This window comes from Euwallacea similis, chromosome 1, assembly GCF_039881205.1.
Source record: "Euwallacea similis isolate ESF13 chromosome 1, ESF131.1, whole genome shotgun sequence".
Classification (NCBI taxonomy): domain Eukaryota; kingdom Metazoa; phylum Arthropoda; class Insecta; order Coleoptera; family Curculionidae; genus Euwallacea; species Euwallacea similis.
This window is the reverse complement of record NC_089609.1, coordinates 6,766,727-6,784,759: the sequence shown is the minus strand read 5'-3', so window position 1 is coordinate 6,784,759 and position 18,033 is coordinate 6,766,727. Positions and strand designations below refer to the sequence as shown.

The window sequence follows — 18,033 nt, the reverse complement described above, 5'->3', positions numbered from 1 at the left end:
AGAAAACTGGTCCCAATAAAATATTATTTTTTCACTACCAGATTTAAATGAGGCCATTAATCGATTGTGTTGATTGACCGTAAAACGTGATTTCTCACCTTTTTTTTTCTAAAAGCTGTTGAATAACAGGTTAATAATGACACGCATATAGCTTATTATTTACCTAGCGAGTTAATCGACTACAATATCGTCATCACTTCATTCTAGCTTTATTTATGATTGCTCTGGAAATGTGTGCCAAATGGAAAGGTTCCGTTGATGTTATAGGTCAAGACGTGTTGTCTTTTTGTGTTTTGGATTTAGTTTGTGCTTATTTTAGGTCAGTTTATTATAATTTGTATGTGTATATTTAGTTAAAAATGACGGAGAAAAAATCCTACAAAATCGTACTGCGTTGAAATGTCTCTGACCCATGAATCACGCAATTCACAACCTTGGTGTATAATACGCCATTTTCTGTCACACCATTATAAACCATTGATTTAGCTTTTGAAAATTTATAGTGATTCAACAGCTTTGTTCGCGTTTGATGCAGCTTCCTCTATATTCTTGCTGTGAAAATTGGGTAATTTTTACTGCAGCCATCTCTGGAATATTTCACCGTTCCCAGAATTTCGAAGGTCACTATATAAGCTAACGTCGTAACTGCTTCGACCCACTGGATAGCTACAGTTTTAAACCAGGAGAAGTGGAATCTACTTCGACATCATCGGTTAAACTTGTGTGTTTATTGATTCTTTAAATTTCCAAAATTATAGAAACTAAACAATAAATTGAATAGAAGATTTATTCTCTGCGAGAAATAGTTTACGTTTGGGAATTTTGACAGAAGTAGTTGCAATGAATATGCAGTAATGGATAAAAGGTAAGCTAAGTATAGCGCCTGATAGGTAGTTCTTGTGAATTTTCTTCTCATTGAGGCAAACAGCTGCCAGAGATATTAGCTCTAAAAGTAGTTCAGGTTAGTTCGGGTTAGATGAATCAGTAGTACAATCAATAGAAAAGTCACAAATCAGATTTCTTCGCAGCTTTCCGTTTCGTACTTTTTACTTCTTTCATATTCATTTCTGTGCTACTTGTCCTAACCTAAGCTAACCCGAATTTCGTTAACAACAGTTTATTCGATGGTTTATGCTCACTTTTGTGGGACCAAAACATGACTGATTTTTTTTACTCGCGGTTATTAAGCAATATCAACAATGAATGATAATCGAAAATTAGCAGGTAGACACATATCAACGACTCTGGCATCAAGGTAAGCGCTTCCTGATACTACAACTACCGTTACTTAAAACTGGGTTCAACTACTTCATCAATTCCTTGATCGAATGTTCCGTGCATAAATCAGTTAATGTGAAAATAGAATATGGAAAAAATAGAGATGTTTAGCACGTAATAAAATACTTAACGTCCTACCGACCCTTGGTACCGATACGTTATTAGCTCATAAAGATCTCCGGAAAACCAAACAAAATAAATCGGGGTTCACCCACTCGAAAACGATATTTACAACATTAAATATTTGTGGAACGAGTCAACATATATTTTTTGTAAAATAAACCATTAAGCCTGTAATAGGCCATTTTGTCTGTCATCCAGAGCTTCTGGTACTCATTAGCTGAATGTTTACCTACATATATAATTGCCGTTAAGGTAGTACCAATCCAGATGAAATTTTCGCTAATAAAGATTCCCTAGAAATTAAACAGTAAGAACGATAAATCTTCAGCCGATAAAAGTGTCATAAACTTTTTGAAAAGGGTCATCAGGTAGTACCCGGCCTTTTAAGTTAAGAGCGTCGTAAAGCGAGAAAAATGGACTTCTAAAGTGGTTCCTTCAAACGAAGGTATCTGCCACACGGGGGGTTCTGTGCTCAGACACAGCGAATGAGCTCAGGTTTCTTATTTATTCCTCTTGGGAAAGGAAAACGTGAAGGCATTGCCTGAAAAAAAGGTAAATTTAAAATTTAATTCAATAAAAAGTAGATTTAGGTGATTAAATCGGTTTATATGTATTTAACATATTTTTAGTAATGGGCATTGGGGGAGTTAATTTTGTAAGTATTTGACCATTATTGGTGTGAAAAATAATACACTTTGTGGTTTTCCAATAGTTTTCCGGACATGGAATATTTTTAGAACGAACGCTTGCGAACGCTAAAATGTATAACATCCATCGCTGAGTTTGACCGTCGTCTAATGATATCAAAATTCTTTGATTTATGTTCTTCGTGTTATAAATTCGGGTAAACACGAGGTGTGTGGTCTAAAACCGCAGGAACCGCGCAGCTTCATTCCTCGACAAAGCGGTTATCATTTCCGCAGATCATCAAACTTTCGCCAATTTAGTAGAGTTCTTCACAGAATAGTTTCTCGTATGTTGCAAATCCAGACGAATACAGGGTTGAAAAAAAAAATTCTTCCCGTAAATTTATCTGATCTATTTAGAATTCTGCGTTTCAGTAGCAACGATTTGTGTTTTGAACGAACCATCTTTACTTTTGCAATTTGCAGCTAAAACCGCTTTCAATGCCAATAAAAAGATTCAGTTTATCATCTAGGAAACACTTAAGATTGTTGAGTGATGCTGTAGGGTTTGTGGTTCGATTCAACAGTCTTACCCATCGGACAAGGGCCCCACCCACCCTGTCCATTTTTTGAACGATTTTTTTTTATTTTTAAGATTTACACCTAAATCTGCTTTATCTTAAACAGGTTCCGTTCGTCATGTCAAAACCATTTAAAACTATAGTGTGTGGATGCTTTAGTATCCGTTCTTTCATAAGGCAGTTTGACCCGTAGGATATTCATCGATGGGTAGGGGCAGAAATTATAGTCATTATTCAATGGTGGATTTTTTTTATATTAGAAGAAGAAATATCACATTGAATGTCGTAAAGAAATTACTTAAATAAATAATAATTATTAATTAAGAGTTTTGGTCCATTCAATTAAGCGTCGTTCAACTCTGGAAATGTTTCCACGAGAATAGTATCCAGCAAGTTATAGCAGAGCTGAAAGAAATTTTTTTTTATTAACGTACCTTATACACTACGTACAATACAAGAAGGGACAGTTTAGGGATCTCTGAAATGGCAGAAGATATACAGGGTGTTCCATTGAAAAGAAGCAACCCCAGAGATTTCTTATACTATCGTGTTCGGAAAAATTTCGTAAAAAACGTAGATAGATTTTTTTCGAAGGAGATGTACACTTAAAGCCTGAACAAGCAACCCCCCTAAAAGGGAATAACAACCACTCAAATTTGGACACGGAAGGTCGTGTGACACCTAGTTTTAAAGGTCTTGAAAAGCTCTTTACAATAGATTATAATAAAAGTAATTCTGACAAGTCGTTATTACAAACATTTAAATTTTTCCCGTATTTGTGTTGTATACGTATATAATGAGTAACATTCGATCCTATCTGATAGAAAATAGTAAACCCACTCACTTTTTTATTTAAATTGATAAAATCCAAAAGCAATAAGTAACGAATTTACAAACAATTTTTTTTCTTACAAGTTAATTTAACGATGCCAAATAAAATTAAAATTTTTCTAAAAACGACTCGTCAAAATTACTTTTATCACAGCCTGATGTAAAGAGGGATAAAGATTTTTAAAACCAGGTGTTACACAACCCTTCTTCCCTATTCAAATTTAAGGGATTGTAACTCCTCCTCTTAGGGGATTGATCGTTCAGGCGTTAAGTGTACGTCAAAACATGTCCCTCAAGAAACAATCGACGTGTTTCGGAAAATGCTTTCAAACATAATAATATAAGAGATGTCCAGGTGCCTCCTTTTCATTGGGACATCCTGTATATGCTCGTACATACATAGATCTGACTAAATAGAATGAAAGTTTAGCAATTTATACCTGCATATCATCTGCACATTTCCATGTGCACCATTAGCAAAATGTTCTTCGCTATCAAGTCGGAGTTCCTTACAAACTCTAAATTCAACAGGAACTTTTGTTTATGTAAAACAAACGTTTTACATTACGCGCTGTTCTTGTTCTTCGTTACAGAATGTGTGTTTATTGTTTAGCTGAATTCTTTCAGAGTTGGAAGATAAGAATATACTTATCCTGCATATTATGTAGTATATCTTTATTTTGGACACACTGTAGAATATACATATGTCCAACAGCAGGATATACCGAATTAATTTTCCATATCTCCAATGTGTAGAAATATTAAAACTCAAATACAAATGTTATTAAGTGTCGCGTATCAATTTTTAGACCGATGAGCTGTACGTTTACAAAAGGTTGTAAAGTTTTTTGTATCTTTTCGGGCGATATCATTTCTTATATGATTCAGACGAGTGTTTGTGAGGTTGCACACAAAGTCTTGCCACGCGGAATAAAGTAATGATCATAATAATCGGGCATTCTTTTGTTGCAAAGACTTGTGAGATACGTCATTAGTGTAGCTGACATTTAGTGAATGAAAGTGGGTGTCGCAAAACTGTTATTTAGTGAGTGGAAGTGAGTGCCATCAAACGCTACTCTGGTTGTGAGTTAAGAAAGACGTCTTTGGATACGATCACACTTTGGATGAAGTGAGAGAAGTAGAAGATCGAGGTAAGATGAGTTTGTGAAGTTGCTTTTGAGGTTTACGGGTGGATGAAATACTATTCATATGCAAAGTTTCGAACCATTTTATAATCCCAGACGAAATTAAATGACCAATCGAAAACTAAATCGAAATTATACGTAGCTAATAACAAGGCTAGCAGAAGTGAACTTACCCAAAACATTCAGCGTGCAAATAAGAAAAATGTACAAAGTTACTACGGAGTTTTATGAAAGATCCTTGATTACCATTTGACATCCGTCAAGAATGACACCGCTACTAGTGAAAAATCAAGCTCACTGAATAATTTTTGAGTGATGTCATAAAATAAAGTCAGAAGCTTTATAAAACGTGTGAAGATTTTTTTTAAATTCGCATCTCTCGATCTGTCATCTCCATACGTACTGGTCACCATAATTATAACATTAAAGTGTATATTGAGAGAGAAAAAATTCAGGGTTATAACCAAGCTTAACCAATACTACCACTCACTTGTTTATTATAATGAGGATTCTGTAAAATCTGCAACAACTCAGTCAATCCATCGTTGACATTTCCTCCCAAAATTCTGTTAAAAAAATTAGGACAACACTGTATGTCCGTAAAAGCCCTGCTTCTTCGCTCCTCATATTCCTCGGTAGTATGTGGAGTATGTGTATTAAAAATTGCACCTAAAATGTCAATGGTTCAAAATGGAAGTGCGTCGACGAACAGGGGCACTCTATGAGTAAAGCCTGCATGCAGGCGAAACCACAGAGATGTACAGTAAGTTAGCGACAAGGAAAAATTGATGCAAAAATCTCAGTTCTTGTGTTGTCAAGTCTGTCAGGTACTCTGTAGGACATACGCATGGGCCCTAATTTTACCACTTGCAACACATTTTCGTATTTTTCATATGAAGAGATATTTGTATATAAGCAACAACTCAAATTGAAGCAATACAAGTAAAGCAAGTGGTAACTAACACATGAAATATATGAAAACATGGGTATACAGGTATCACCAGTTTAAGTAGAAACATAGGAATTATGCAGGTGGGAGAAAGATCGCATAAGATGTAATATGCCCCCGACAAAGACCCACAAAGTAGGTTAAGAGGCTAATGGCTAACGTGGGCAAAATCAGTATGGTTGATGTCTCCATTTCCCTGTTTAGATTAGTATCGATTTTGCTGCCATCATAGCGATGGAATTTTTTTTAAATATCAGAGCAAAAAACAGCAAAGTAAACAAATGAAAAAACAACGATTAATCCATCATTAGAACTTATATTAGTAAAAATTCCGATATGATGAGAGATTTGGTAACGCTGACCTGACTCTGCTCACATCAACAACTAGCCTCGCAACCCACTTCGTTGGTCTTTGTTGGAGGCATATTAAACCTTATACAGACCTCTTCCCACTTGCACAACCTTTATGTTGCCACTTGAACTAGTAATACCTGTATAGGTTTTTTACTGAAACATTGTCAAATTATATACTAAACATCGACAGTTGTAAGTCTAACAGCTGAAGTTTTGATTATTCTTGCATCCATTCTACTTCTCTATGAGTGTAACCTCATCTTACCTTCCAACAATTTGATAAGGTAGGCCAAATTGTATTGAGTTAGGACTGCTTTGATTTTCTTTTCGATCAGAACACTGATTAGTAAGTCCACGAGCTGTTGGGCAATGCTGCAGATTGCCACGTAAACTTTTAGCAAGACTAGATTAATTTTAAATATATGGCGCACTGAAATACGAAAACTATCACAAAAGTTCTTTCAAACCGCAGAAAACTAACAAAGATAGAAGAAACTTTCTGAAAATGATGACGGATGAAACCCATTGCCCGTGCTTCCAGAGCATAGTTTATAGGAAATCCCGAAATTATCTTTAAAGACTTGGCTTTTGAATGTCTTCGGATTAACGATATCTTTATTTAAGGCCACATCTGCCTCGGTGCCCTCTTCAGCTATATCAAGTTTGCTAAAAGAGATATATATATTTTAAGCTGCTGCACTAATACCCATTAAACCTTTATTTTCCTCGCAGATGGCCGTCGATTTTTATCATATTGCTCTCCTATAATATGAAATTATCAAATTGCGTCACAAGAAAAGCGGAACATCTCAATCAAGGAGTTTGAAATTTTTAGTATTTACGCAAAATACAAAATAAAAAATGGAAATTTTCAATTCTATCGATTACAATTATCATTATAGATGAAGAAGAAAAGAAAGAAATTACAGAGAAAGAAATTGAACACAAATAACCCACAATATCGCAAATAATTAAAGATATTAAGTACAAAATTAGATTTGGTCTTATGTGAAAAAACTGATGGATATCAATTGTAAAAAAAAAAACATTACACCTAGTGACTTAAATGTCAGTATAAAAAGTATAGCATATTCTACGGGAACAACACATTAGAATTCCGTGGCAAAGTGAGAGGAACATAAAGGTTGAATAGTTGAAACTTACTCTGGCTTCTGCTTCGTTACAGAACCAACGAAAGTATTAATAAAACTATCCAAATTTTGTCCTTTTTCCTTCCTAAGTTTGTAAGCCACTGATTGGTAGATATTGCCAATATCTTGATTGTTTGGAGCCATAGTTGAAATCGCTATAAAAATAGTCTCAATGAGACACAAAGCAATCCCTTAATTAGGAATTATTTACCTAAAGTAAAGTCATCTTCAATAGTTAGAAAGGAATGAAGCAAATCGCTACTTCTTAAGCTAGGCTTTTGCAACAGCTTCCCCAAAAACTCCTCATACTTCGGTATTCGAGATTCCACCAATGAGCCAGCCCTGTTAAAAAATATACTTAGCTACCAAAAGATTAAGTCTCTGAAGGAGTGAAATTACTTCCTCGAAGGCAGAGGTGAGTCACAAATCTCACTTTCTCCATGGAACTCCACGAGCTTAGCCTTAAGAGTAAAAAAGTCTTGATCTTTCCTCCGTACCGACCAGCTGTTTATCTTTTTTTCGGGAGTGGTCTCATCGATGTGGAGCACATTGATGCAGAAGTGTACAATTTTGTGTATCTGAGTCTCCTGCGTAAAGTTTTGTTATTTATAAACGCCTGTCCAAATCACCAATTTAATAAATGCTAATTTTTACCTCAAATTTAAAGACACGTAATTCGAAAACGCAAAGATCTTTTCAGATTTTGTTTTACAGTGTATACAAGTGGTGAGCTTGAAGAATACCAATAAGCCTTACAACATGTTCGAGTTAAAAAAAATCCAATACAAGCTGGTTCATATTTTTTATAAGTGCATCAAAGCATTGAAAATAATAATACAGTACATAAAAGTAACAAATCTTAACCATATGTATAACTAAACTCCTGGATAAAATTATCCCACCGCTAAAAATTGCTACAACTTTAAGGCTAAATAAATTCTAAACCTACTCTCCGCTTTCATTTAATATTTTACTCAATTGTAGGCCTATTCTTTGTACATCGTAGCATATTTTAAGCCAAAGTCAGTTATCATTATGTAATGGGTGAATCAAATATACAGTGTTTTTTTCTCTATTTTGGAATCCCCTATAAATTAGTGCAGCGATTAAAAAACATCTTTTCATGACACTTTCTTTCGATTTTGAAGGGTCACTCCTGGATAAAATTAGCGCTCTTTTTCTCATCATTAAAACTTTCAAAGCAGGGATCGGCCTTAAGCTACAAAATGTAATTTACATGAATTATCTACATATTATTTACTTAAAGTTTGAATGGGTGTTTTTCTATAGAACATAAATATGTAAAACCAAGCATAACTTAAATGTAATAACAGTTTCTCTGTGATTAGAGGCAAATCAACATCATAAAATAGGTAGCGCTATTGATATAGAGTGACAGTTTACACTCTACATAAAATGCGTATTATCTATAGGCCTCATGGTTTACGTAATGTTTAGATAGAAACGTAAACAATCATTTTTGACGAGTCTAAACGCGACCAAGAGTCTACTTACTTCGGAAGTGGAAATTTTTACTTTCCAACTACTTAGGTCTCTCATAAGATTATCAGAAAAAATCACATCCTCAGAATAGCCGCTTTCGAGTGGATCCAAGGAGCCCTCGATAGGAGCAGCAGCCTTTAGAACCCCTTTAATTTTTCCGAGACTGCTACTGATCTTCGATACAGCCCCATAATTCGATTGCTCATAATACTTTTTACTTCTGAAATCACAAAAAAAGTATGAAATAGCTACGTTTCCTTATAAAGTTTTCTTAAACACACCTAAGCTTGGTAGGAGATCCAAAACAAATGAGCGAGTTCCTCGGTTAGTAAGCAAAGAGACATGTTAGGGTTAATTATACTAGAGGGCATGAAAATACCTACTTTATTGAAGCTTTGTTGTAGCTTGAAGTGATTTTCGTTCCGCAAATGTAGTTGTAGAACTGGAAAATTGCACTTAGACCTACATTTCGCTGTTGAAAGAGCACTTACTTCATTGCTATGAAAAAAATGTGGCAGCCAAAACGATTCCAATTGGCTGAATGCAAACTCGTAAGCCTGATAGAGTGGTTTTGAAGTGCGCAGCTTCGCAACACTATAAATATCTCCAATAAGATCGGAAAACTCCGAGCAAATCTCTGAAGAGCAGCCAATAAAGTTAAACGAGTTTGCATTGAGATATTCTTTATACAAATTCAATGCCTGTACATGGAGCCCTTCCAGTTGCTTCTTTGACAAGTCCGGTGTCAGCAGTTTGGTATTGAAATCATCTATTAGAACCGAAATCATGTAGTATTTACATTGCGGCAACTAAAGATACAGATTCCTAGTAAGAAAATGGTTTCAATATGTCATAAACTATGTTATGCAGAGGTTGCTAGGATGAATGACATCCTCTTATGTCATCATATAAAAGATGACATGAAAAAATGATAATCACTTACCAACATCCATGCAAAACTGTAGCAAGTGCACCTGCTCCTCTTTTTTGAGAAATTGCATAAAAGGGTAAAGCAATTCAGTGCTGTTTTTAATCTTATTTAAACTCATTGTGAAAGCCGGCTTTCTACTATTGTCCAGTTGGATAAATTCTTGCAAAAATTCCTCCTCTTCTGGAACCAATTGAGGCTTTGAAGTTGATTTATAATTTACAGCAATGATTACTAGAGAGTTGACAATGTTTGGGTCTGCGATTGCATCCATTAGTGGCAGAAGTACCCAGCCTGCCAATAATTCTCGTAGCAAAACCGTATAGTTCCTAAAAAAAGTTTAGAATAATCATCAATTTGAGCAAAACACAATTACCTCAAATTACTTGCAACTGATGTAATAAGGAGGCAATAGATGTTTGATTAATTCGGCACTTAAATGTTGCAGATAAACCAACTCGTTGTTGCGATTAGTCGTAGCAGGGTGTAAATTGTTTCCCAAATATTCGACTATAACTTCGTCGTACTTGACATTTTTAAGTTTGGCGATTTGCTGCATATACAGGTAATCATCTATGTGTTTAATGCTCTGAAACATATTTATATCAGTCCTAGAACCCAGCGACAGGAATTTAGAATGACAGCTACTGCCAGTATCAAAAGAACCATAAAATATTTTTGTGCTGTTCTAATCAGGTTCTTGTACTTTTGGCATAATAAAATATTGCTTGACAAAATTAGTAGACTTCTGTACTTTGACCAGACTTAACTTTTTACCATTATACCAAAATCATTGCCACTTTTCTTGTCATTAACTTTACCTATACCTATGTTTTTCAACCATCCATTCTAAACTTTTCTATGCACTCTATGTAATCTCCAAATATTAAATATTAAATTACCAAATTTTTTTAACATTAGCACACACAATCAAGTCATGGACAAACACCACAAAATAAATGTTTCAATATTTAGCTTGACCATGTCTGAATATGACCTAGCTGATAATATGTTTTGTTAAGCACATACCTGAGGTATGAGTTTCTTGTTAATGACATTAACATAATCAATTTGAAGTACTCGATTTACTAAACTGGCACTCGCATATTTTAGACAAAACTTCAGCTCATTTAAAAACTCAGGACTATCTGTAAACTGCTTATGCCAAGAGCATATGAAGTCTTCTAAAATTTTATTAAAGAACTGAAACAACTTTGTCCCCTAAGCAACAGCTTTGATCTTAATGCTCACATGCTTAATGGCCTGATTTAGCTCACAACTAAGCTGCAACTCCTTCCATGGAGTGACACTCCTGCCCACATTATGCCTTCTACATGTGAGTCCATCACAAACACTGCATGAAGACTTTAACTTCACTTGAGCATACGGTTTGACCCTGTACTTTGTTAACAATTTTTCAAGATAATTAGTAATCAAGTGCCGATACTTAATTAAAAAGAAGGTTGCAATGTAGCCTAGAACATAGCAGGTCAATATGGTAAAACCTGCAAAGGGGCTATAAAAAAAGATGGATTTTATTAATGTACTCTTATTAAATTTAGTATTTTGCAATGAGCAGCAAATTAAATGCTAGGAAAAAAGTTAAGTTACTTGAATTAACTCGATCGCAAATAAACTATGGGATGTTGTTTTACTTCCACTAAACTGAATTTGAATTAATCTAAAGTTACAATAATTCCTTGGGGATGGACCTAAGTAACTTTTGGAAAAAGCCTATAGACTGAAAGTAGTCTACTACACTTGGACAACAGAGCTGATGTTCAATATCAATGTCCTTAATTTTTTTCCTTATGTTTCATGAGATGATTAAATATATTACGGACCTGAAGAAAAGACAGTAGGATCCGCTGAAGATTAAAACAACTGCTGCAGATATTTTCACGTAAAAGTCACCTAAAATTAAGCTTAAAATCTCCAACAAATTAGTAAAAATCATTGCTATTGCTTTCCTTTGCGTCCCCCAGCAAAAAAGTAAATATAAAATGTAAATATAGTTGTTTACTTTATAGTGTTTCTTTTTTTTAATTTCCTATTAGTACCCAAATTTTGGTACTGTCAAACAGCTGTACAATCATTGCCCCTTACATTCCAAGCCACAAAGTGGAATGGCAACAGCGCGCCGCTGTAATTCACCATCATATTAACTGAAATGCGCTCGTGGCGGCGTCGGTGTTCGCAACGTTTATACATTTATGTATATCTTTTGTTAAAGATTTTTCACCATAAAGACATTTTATTATTCGATTATCATTAAAAAATGTATATATCTCATTCGTTCAAAAATATTAAATTTTTGGATTCTTGGGCACAATCACGTTCAAATTCAGTTCACATTCATAGTTGTTAGATGGACGGAGTTGTCAATAAAGGTGCTTTACTTTTTATAAGTATAAACTCTTATTAAAAGGTGCTGACGATTACAAACAGTGTGAGGCTAAAATTTCACAAATCAATTGGTCAAACTTAATCATGTATTTGAGATTATTGATTTTCGGTTATTGAATACATTTCTCATTTTTGCGGCGGTACAGCTTCACATACAACTTGTAATACATACGTTAAGGATCCTGAAAGAAATGACGCGTAAGTCTTAATTTCACTATCCCCCAAAAGCCTTAGCTTACCTATAAAACCTCTGGGTATGCGTTTCTTGTAAACAAACCAGTAGTAGACTGGAATTCCAGCGGCGGTAAAAAAGACGGCGAACAGATACATCAAATCAGGATAATTAATAATGGGAGCTAGGGCTAGATATATCGATACCAGAAGAATAAATACGGGAACCCACACCGGCACCTGGAATGCAAAAAAACGCCTAAAAGTGAGAAATACTAAAATAACTAGAATTTAATTGAAAATAACCAGCTAGAAATTAACGTTAATTTTATAACTTACTCGATAGGGTTTGAAGATATTCTGCTTAACTCTCCTTAAAACCAGCAATGAAACCATTGATGCACCATATGATACCCACATGAGAAAGCTGGAGAATTCTATTAGTTGTACCAAATCTCCGCTCAGTATGAATACGAAACTACCTAAGCCTTGGAAAATGACGGCAGGAGATGGAGTAAACTTCTTGTAATTAATGTAAGAAAAACTCTCTAGCATGAAGCCATCCTGACCGGATACGTAGCAGAGTCTAAACTCAATAACAATAAAAATTTTAATACTATAAGTGTCGTTTTTACCTGGTCACTCCGAACTGAATGCTTAAAGCACAACCAAATGTACTTAAAGCTACTCCAAAAGGAATAATGAAAGAGAATGGCCCCAGAACCTTCTCTCCGAATGAAACAGCCACTGCTTTGGAGGCCATAATCTCGGGAACTGACAAGACTGTCATGTAGGCAATGTTCATGAAGACATAGAGGCCTGTTACTACAGGCACGCTGATAATTATGCTTCTCAGGATATTCCTAAAGAAAAATTAGTCTTTCCAATTAATCCAATAAAACAAAAACCTTGCAACGCGGAAATTTTCCAAAGGTTTTGATAGTTCTTTATTAATTTTAGAAATTTCTTATCAAAAATAGAAACAATTTGTTGTGTTATCCATCATCAAGGATTGTTCAATGAAACAAAATTATCAAAGCATTATTGTCACATAAAGGAAGAAATGTTCTTCCCTATTTTTTCGTGCTCCTGTTAACTCAATGTTCAAGATAAAGACACACAAGCTTCCTAAATTTATTTTAAATATATATTATACTGGAAACAAGCAATAATTTCTTGATATAATGGCGAATGAAAATTTTGTTTTAATGTTTTAGGGTAAATATTGTTTAACACCATCTTGCCGAAATTAAACAAACCATATACTTATTTAATTATTTCTTTATAGAATGGCAAATAGTTTTTCTAAACCTTGTCTTTATACTTTTAGCATTTTATTTCAATTTTCATGTGAGAAAAAGGCACTTATGCGGAACATAAGAAATATACGCACTTATTTTCTTTCCATCCTAAATTAAAGTCGTGCATATTGGCCTTAAATTTATTAATAAAAAAAACGAAATTTGGAAATTATAAAATGGACTTACTTACTTTTCAGGCCTCTGTACTTCTTCAGTGATTGTTGTTAGCGTTGCCCTGAAAATAACACAGACACTTTTAAATTTTAACAAAATGTGCTCTTGCACAACTTACTCTTTGATCGAATTTGAAAATTTTTTTAACAAATAGGAGGAAAATCATTCCAGATTAATAAACTTTCTCCGGATTTTGGAATAACACTACAGGAATAAACAAAATTTATTTCTTTTAAAATAATTTAAAAAATACAATAAAGTAGAAATAGCTGAAAAATTGCACTGAGTCAAATATAAATTGCAGCATGCAGAATTCGAATTTCAGTGCATGCAATAATTCATGTTTAAGCAATTTCTTCAATCATTTCGACATTAAATTTCTTGCTAGATATTTTTGCAAGAAATACGTACACGTGAAACCTGCCTTAAAATAATAAATGTGTTATCATATAATACCAGTATCATGTCTTACCATCCATCGTAAGCCCACAATCCGCTATAAAATGCAAGTGCCAAGTTCTTCGGAGAAAAACTTGTGCCTTGAAATCCTTTTGTGAGTTTTGTGTGGTTCCCTGTAGAAATAAAATTTTATCAGTTTAATTTCCTCCCCAACACGATAGTTTCTATTTCTAACTTACCCAGGAATAACTCATAGGCTCCACCAATTATCACTACAAGGCAGGCCAGTATCTTAAACGATCCGAAAATGTTTTGTACTTTAACATACAGCTTGACACTTCTTACATTTACATACGTTATAACACCTTAAAATGGTATATTAAATTAGGACGGTCAAATATATTATATGTATAATTTTGTAGATTAGTAACTATAATAAAATCTTTGCAAAGTAATCAAAGTCACGCATACCTCACCTGGTGATCAAAAATCGGGGGACATCGACCGTGTCTCTGTAAACCCTTTATCAATATGAATATTATAACAAAAAAATGGATTTCTTGCCGTAAAATTCAAACAACTGTTGTTGATAGTTTTTCCTTATTGCTATGGGTACCTGTACTAAGGGTTTCCGAGCTATGGCCGACGTCCAGTTCCATTTCATGACCCGGCACATTACTATTAAACTTACCTAAAGCAACTAAAGAAATAATTTTCTTCACCTTATCACCAGTCTCCCCATCGTTTAAGCAGATCAAATCAAATATTGGCTGGCATAGATATTCTGAAAAGGTCATTACAATCACTGCCACCTCTGCGGGTCTAATTAAAATCTGGAAGAATTACCGTACGTTATGACTCATGGTTTCGTTTATATTCGTGTATTCATACAATCATTGTCCACGAGTAAAGAAATGCTGGTAGGGGGCCCCAGAACTGATGCAAGGGTCCGAAAGAATCCATAAAAAAGGCATACTGACCGCCGGACCTTGGCACCATGATCCCAAGCTCTGCAAAGGCTAAAGCACCTAACGAATATCTGGCCTTTAATTAGTTAACTAGTTGGGCTGAGTTGTGCATTTATTTTAGCTAGGTTGGTTAAAACTTGTGTACGATCATTAATATTCATGGTACAATTTATTCGAGATCATTCATATTTGCTAGGGTTAATTAGTCATATATTGAGTGCCATTCGGATTTATTTTCGATTTTTTGCAATTCAGCTTCTGGAGATACAAGGCAAATAGTGAAGCAACTACAGTAAAATTAACATAAAATTTAAATTAGGTTTAAACTGAAATAGCTCACCCTATATAATAACTGGACCAAGATGCAAAATGCACTATTTGCTCCTTAAAAGAGATATTTATTAGTCTTCCCGTGATAGGCGCAGCGGGCATGTGCCATTCTTAAAGTGCTAATAGATAAATCGAAAACAGCAAAATTTATTTAAAGACCATATATGTTAGTAGCTACTAGATCTACTGATCACATGCACGGGGAGCATACACAATATTAAAAAATATATAAAATTTTGTATTGGCAATAATGTGAAAAAACATTTAAACGATTTTTAAAAATTATTTATATTAAATATATATAATATATATAAATATATTAAATTTTTAAAAATTAAGCGACTTTGTAAATCTGATAGCTTCTTGACTCAACATATGCACCCTGCAAGTTTTCTGGCGATAAGGAGAAACTAAAAATGCTCTCCTTATTTTTCTAGTGCACATTCCGAAACAAATATATAAATGCTGTAATTCTTACCTAGCAGTGATACTAATCCACATAAAATCCAGATTGTAAGGCACATTCCTACGGAACCACTGTATTTTAGCACTGAGGCGGGAGATACAAAAATGCCAGATCCAATCATAATAGCCAAAATAAAATTGACAGCTGAAAACAGGCCCATTTCCCGTTTGAGACCCACTTTTTCTTGCGCCTTAGGGTCATTTTTCGAATCAACCTCATCTGAAATCAAGGATATAAGGCTAGAATATATCCTTCATATACGAAACACGGATTATTTAATTTCAAAGATCATTTAGTTTTCCAGACACTTCATAAACATTAAGTCCAAAGTCATTTGTTTAAAACAAGTTCAATTCGTTTCATAACAAGTTAAGAAATGAGACCCGTTATGTCACAGGCTTCTCTTAAGAAAAGTCTGAGTTTGGGAATGAAAATTAGAAAAACACCTGTTCAAGATGAGAAACTGCAAAATAGCTACCATTTCTAATGTATAACCATTTGGTTCATGCTTAGGAACCAACTGCAAGGTCGAAAAGCCTTTTTGGTGGCAAAACATGCTTGGAGAATGAGCATGATTCTTAATAGAAATAGATCAGATTTCACTTACTCATTTTGTTATCAAATCAATAGCGTATACAGAACTGCGTTCAAGTTATCACAATCATTGCATCCACAATATTCGAAGACATTGTAGAGTAACTTTCAGATCACAAGCATTTATCGTTATATCACTATGGTCACTGCGCAATAGTCTTTTTCACTATCGAAGCTTCTGAGTACCGTCGACTTTTGACCAGTATAAAACCTACGAAAATTGAAATAAACTGATAAAATTAATAATTAATAAATTAAAAAAATATAAGCGAGTCTAGATAAAAACATGCGCAGAGGCGGATTTTTTTAATATAAAGCGAGGTTTCTACTTAAGTCGCACCGCCTTACCAATAAATTCCCGGTTAAAGGTGCTATTTATGGACCCACTGTCACACACATTTATGTAAATAATAATGATGTTGTTGGCAATGGCTGCATGTTGAGAATGAACTTGGGAAATAGTATTAAATACAACCTATTTTATAGTATATGTATATGTAAAACCTGAACGCGTAAAATTAAGTGGTTCCTGACTATTATTACACTCCGGAAGCACTTGATCGATTATTTATTGTAGTGCAGGATCAAATACGTTAAACGTACACCTAGAAACTCTTGTCAGTCACAATAATTCGATCAATCTCTGACAACAGAGGTATCGGTAAAAAGGGCTCAGAAAGTATACACTCTTAAAAAAAAATATTTTCCCAGGCAATAATAAAGTGGTTTTGTTGCACGCATCTGCAAGTTGAAAGTAGCAGTTAAGCTGGCAATTGAGTGCATTAAAAGCACTTTAACTAACACGTGTTATATTTTCCCCACGAGCGCATGGGTGTTAATTGTTTTTATTATCTATTTAGTTAAACATCGTCGTGAGGTAAAATCGTTACGCGCATGTCAATGTCAAATATCCGCAAATAGTTTTCACTTGACACATCTTCCTTTGAACTGCGTGGGGCAAAATTTTTACCGCACATGCACACTGCAAATACGTGCGGTAAAACCACTTTACCGCACGCTCGTAGGAAAGGATTTTACTGCAGGCTAATATTTAATTAAACTTACAGAGAACAGCAAATTTAGCCCCCGTGCTCTTGTAGGAAATAGCTATTTACGTAACGAGTCCAGTAAGTGGTTTGTTACAGTATGAGTTTTTACGGAAGAGGCGACATTAGGAGGTGTACTGCCGACTAATTTACAAAGGATTTGTGTTCTAAGTAGATACTTACCCGCCCTTCACATCAAAATTCACACAATTAAAAACAATCAACCGTATTTATAGAAAATATGGTGAACGCAATATTATCGGATAAGGTTGCTTGTCTACAAAATTACAGAATAAGGCACTGTAATGTCCGATTTACCGGCTGCAAATCAGCATACTGCAACACATGGTAAACAGATCTGTCTAGAAAGCAGTAATTTTTTTTGTTCAAAACGGTTGTTACGACATAACCGCACTGCCAGCAATTTGATTATTTATCAGCCATAAAACCGTGCTGCTATTGTCTTATATCATTAACCTAATGATGACTGACTAATAAATTCCTGATAGCCAACGTTGGATAAATGATGTAGATTTTGCATTTGCGACATCGCAAATATAAAATGTAAATTTAAGTGGCAAATGATACACAGAATATATTTTCAAACTTTAAAATGGAAACAAATTGTATACATTAAGGAAAATTTGGGTGGGATTTTTGTGTATTGGTGCAAAATCCGTTAGGTATTTTTATTTTAACACAAAATATT

The 18,033-nt window shown here is 34.4% G+C and overlaps 2 protein-coding genes across 5 annotated transcripts; both read right to left on the bottom strand.

The window, feature by feature from the left end:
- Positions 1 to 2,854: 2,854 nt before the first annotated feature.
- On the bottom strand, positions 2,855 to 11,439 carry LOC136413249 (sorting nexin-14-like). Of its 3 annotated transcripts, XM_066396679.1 has the most exons (16): positions 11,314 to 11,439; positions 10,721 to 10,985; positions 10,499 to 10,672; positions 9,856 to 10,058; positions 9,485 to 9,798; positions 9,033 to 9,310; positions 8,925 to 8,983; positions 8,823 to 8,861; positions 8,554 to 8,761; positions 7,438 to 7,625; positions 7,250 to 7,380; positions 7,052 to 7,193; positions 6,369 to 6,553; positions 6,153 to 6,317; positions 5,075 to 5,253; positions 2,855 to 3,013 (listed from the first exon to the last, which is right to left on the bottom strand). In XM_066396679.1, exons 1-16 carry the CDS (start codon positions 11,424 to 11,426, stop codon positions 2,951 to 2,953), a joined length of 2,706 nt encoding a protein of 901 aa, XP_066252776.1. In that variant the 5' UTR covers positions 11,427 to 11,439; the 3' UTR covers positions 2,855 to 2,950. The 3 variants fall into 3 exon arrangements, with proteins under 3 accessions (XP_066252776.1, XP_066252784.1, XP_066252794.1); XM_066396687.1 differs by lacking the exon at positions 8,823 to 8,861; XM_066396697.1 differs by lacking the exon at positions 11,314 to 11,439 and having other exon boundaries at positions 9,856 to 10,080; positions 10,499 to 10,653; positions 10,721 to 10,849.
- LOC136413393 (b(0,+)-type amino acid transporter 1-like) lies at positions 11,288 to 16,467 on the bottom strand. Of its 2 annotated transcripts, XM_066396927.1 has the most exons (11): positions 16,292 to 16,464; positions 15,697 to 15,903; positions 14,812 to 14,948; positions 14,612 to 14,753; positions 14,160 to 14,285; positions 13,994 to 14,093; positions 13,538 to 13,582; positions 12,682 to 12,909; positions 12,386 to 12,632; positions 12,115 to 12,286; positions 11,288 to 12,057 (listed from the first exon to the last, which is right to left on the bottom strand). In XM_066396927.1, the coding sequence occupies exons 1-11, from the start codon at positions 16,293 to 16,295 to the stop codon at positions 12,002 to 12,004; spliced, it is 1,464 nt and encodes a 487-aa protein (XP_066253024.1). In that variant the 5' UTR covers positions 16,296 to 16,464; the 3' UTR covers positions 11,288 to 12,001. The 2 variants fall into 2 exon arrangements, with proteins under 2 accessions (XP_066253024.1, XP_066253027.1); XM_066396930.1 differs by lacking the exon at positions 14,160 to 14,285 and having other exon boundaries at positions 16,292 to 16,467.
- Positions 16,468 to 18,033: the final 1,566 nt, after the last annotated feature.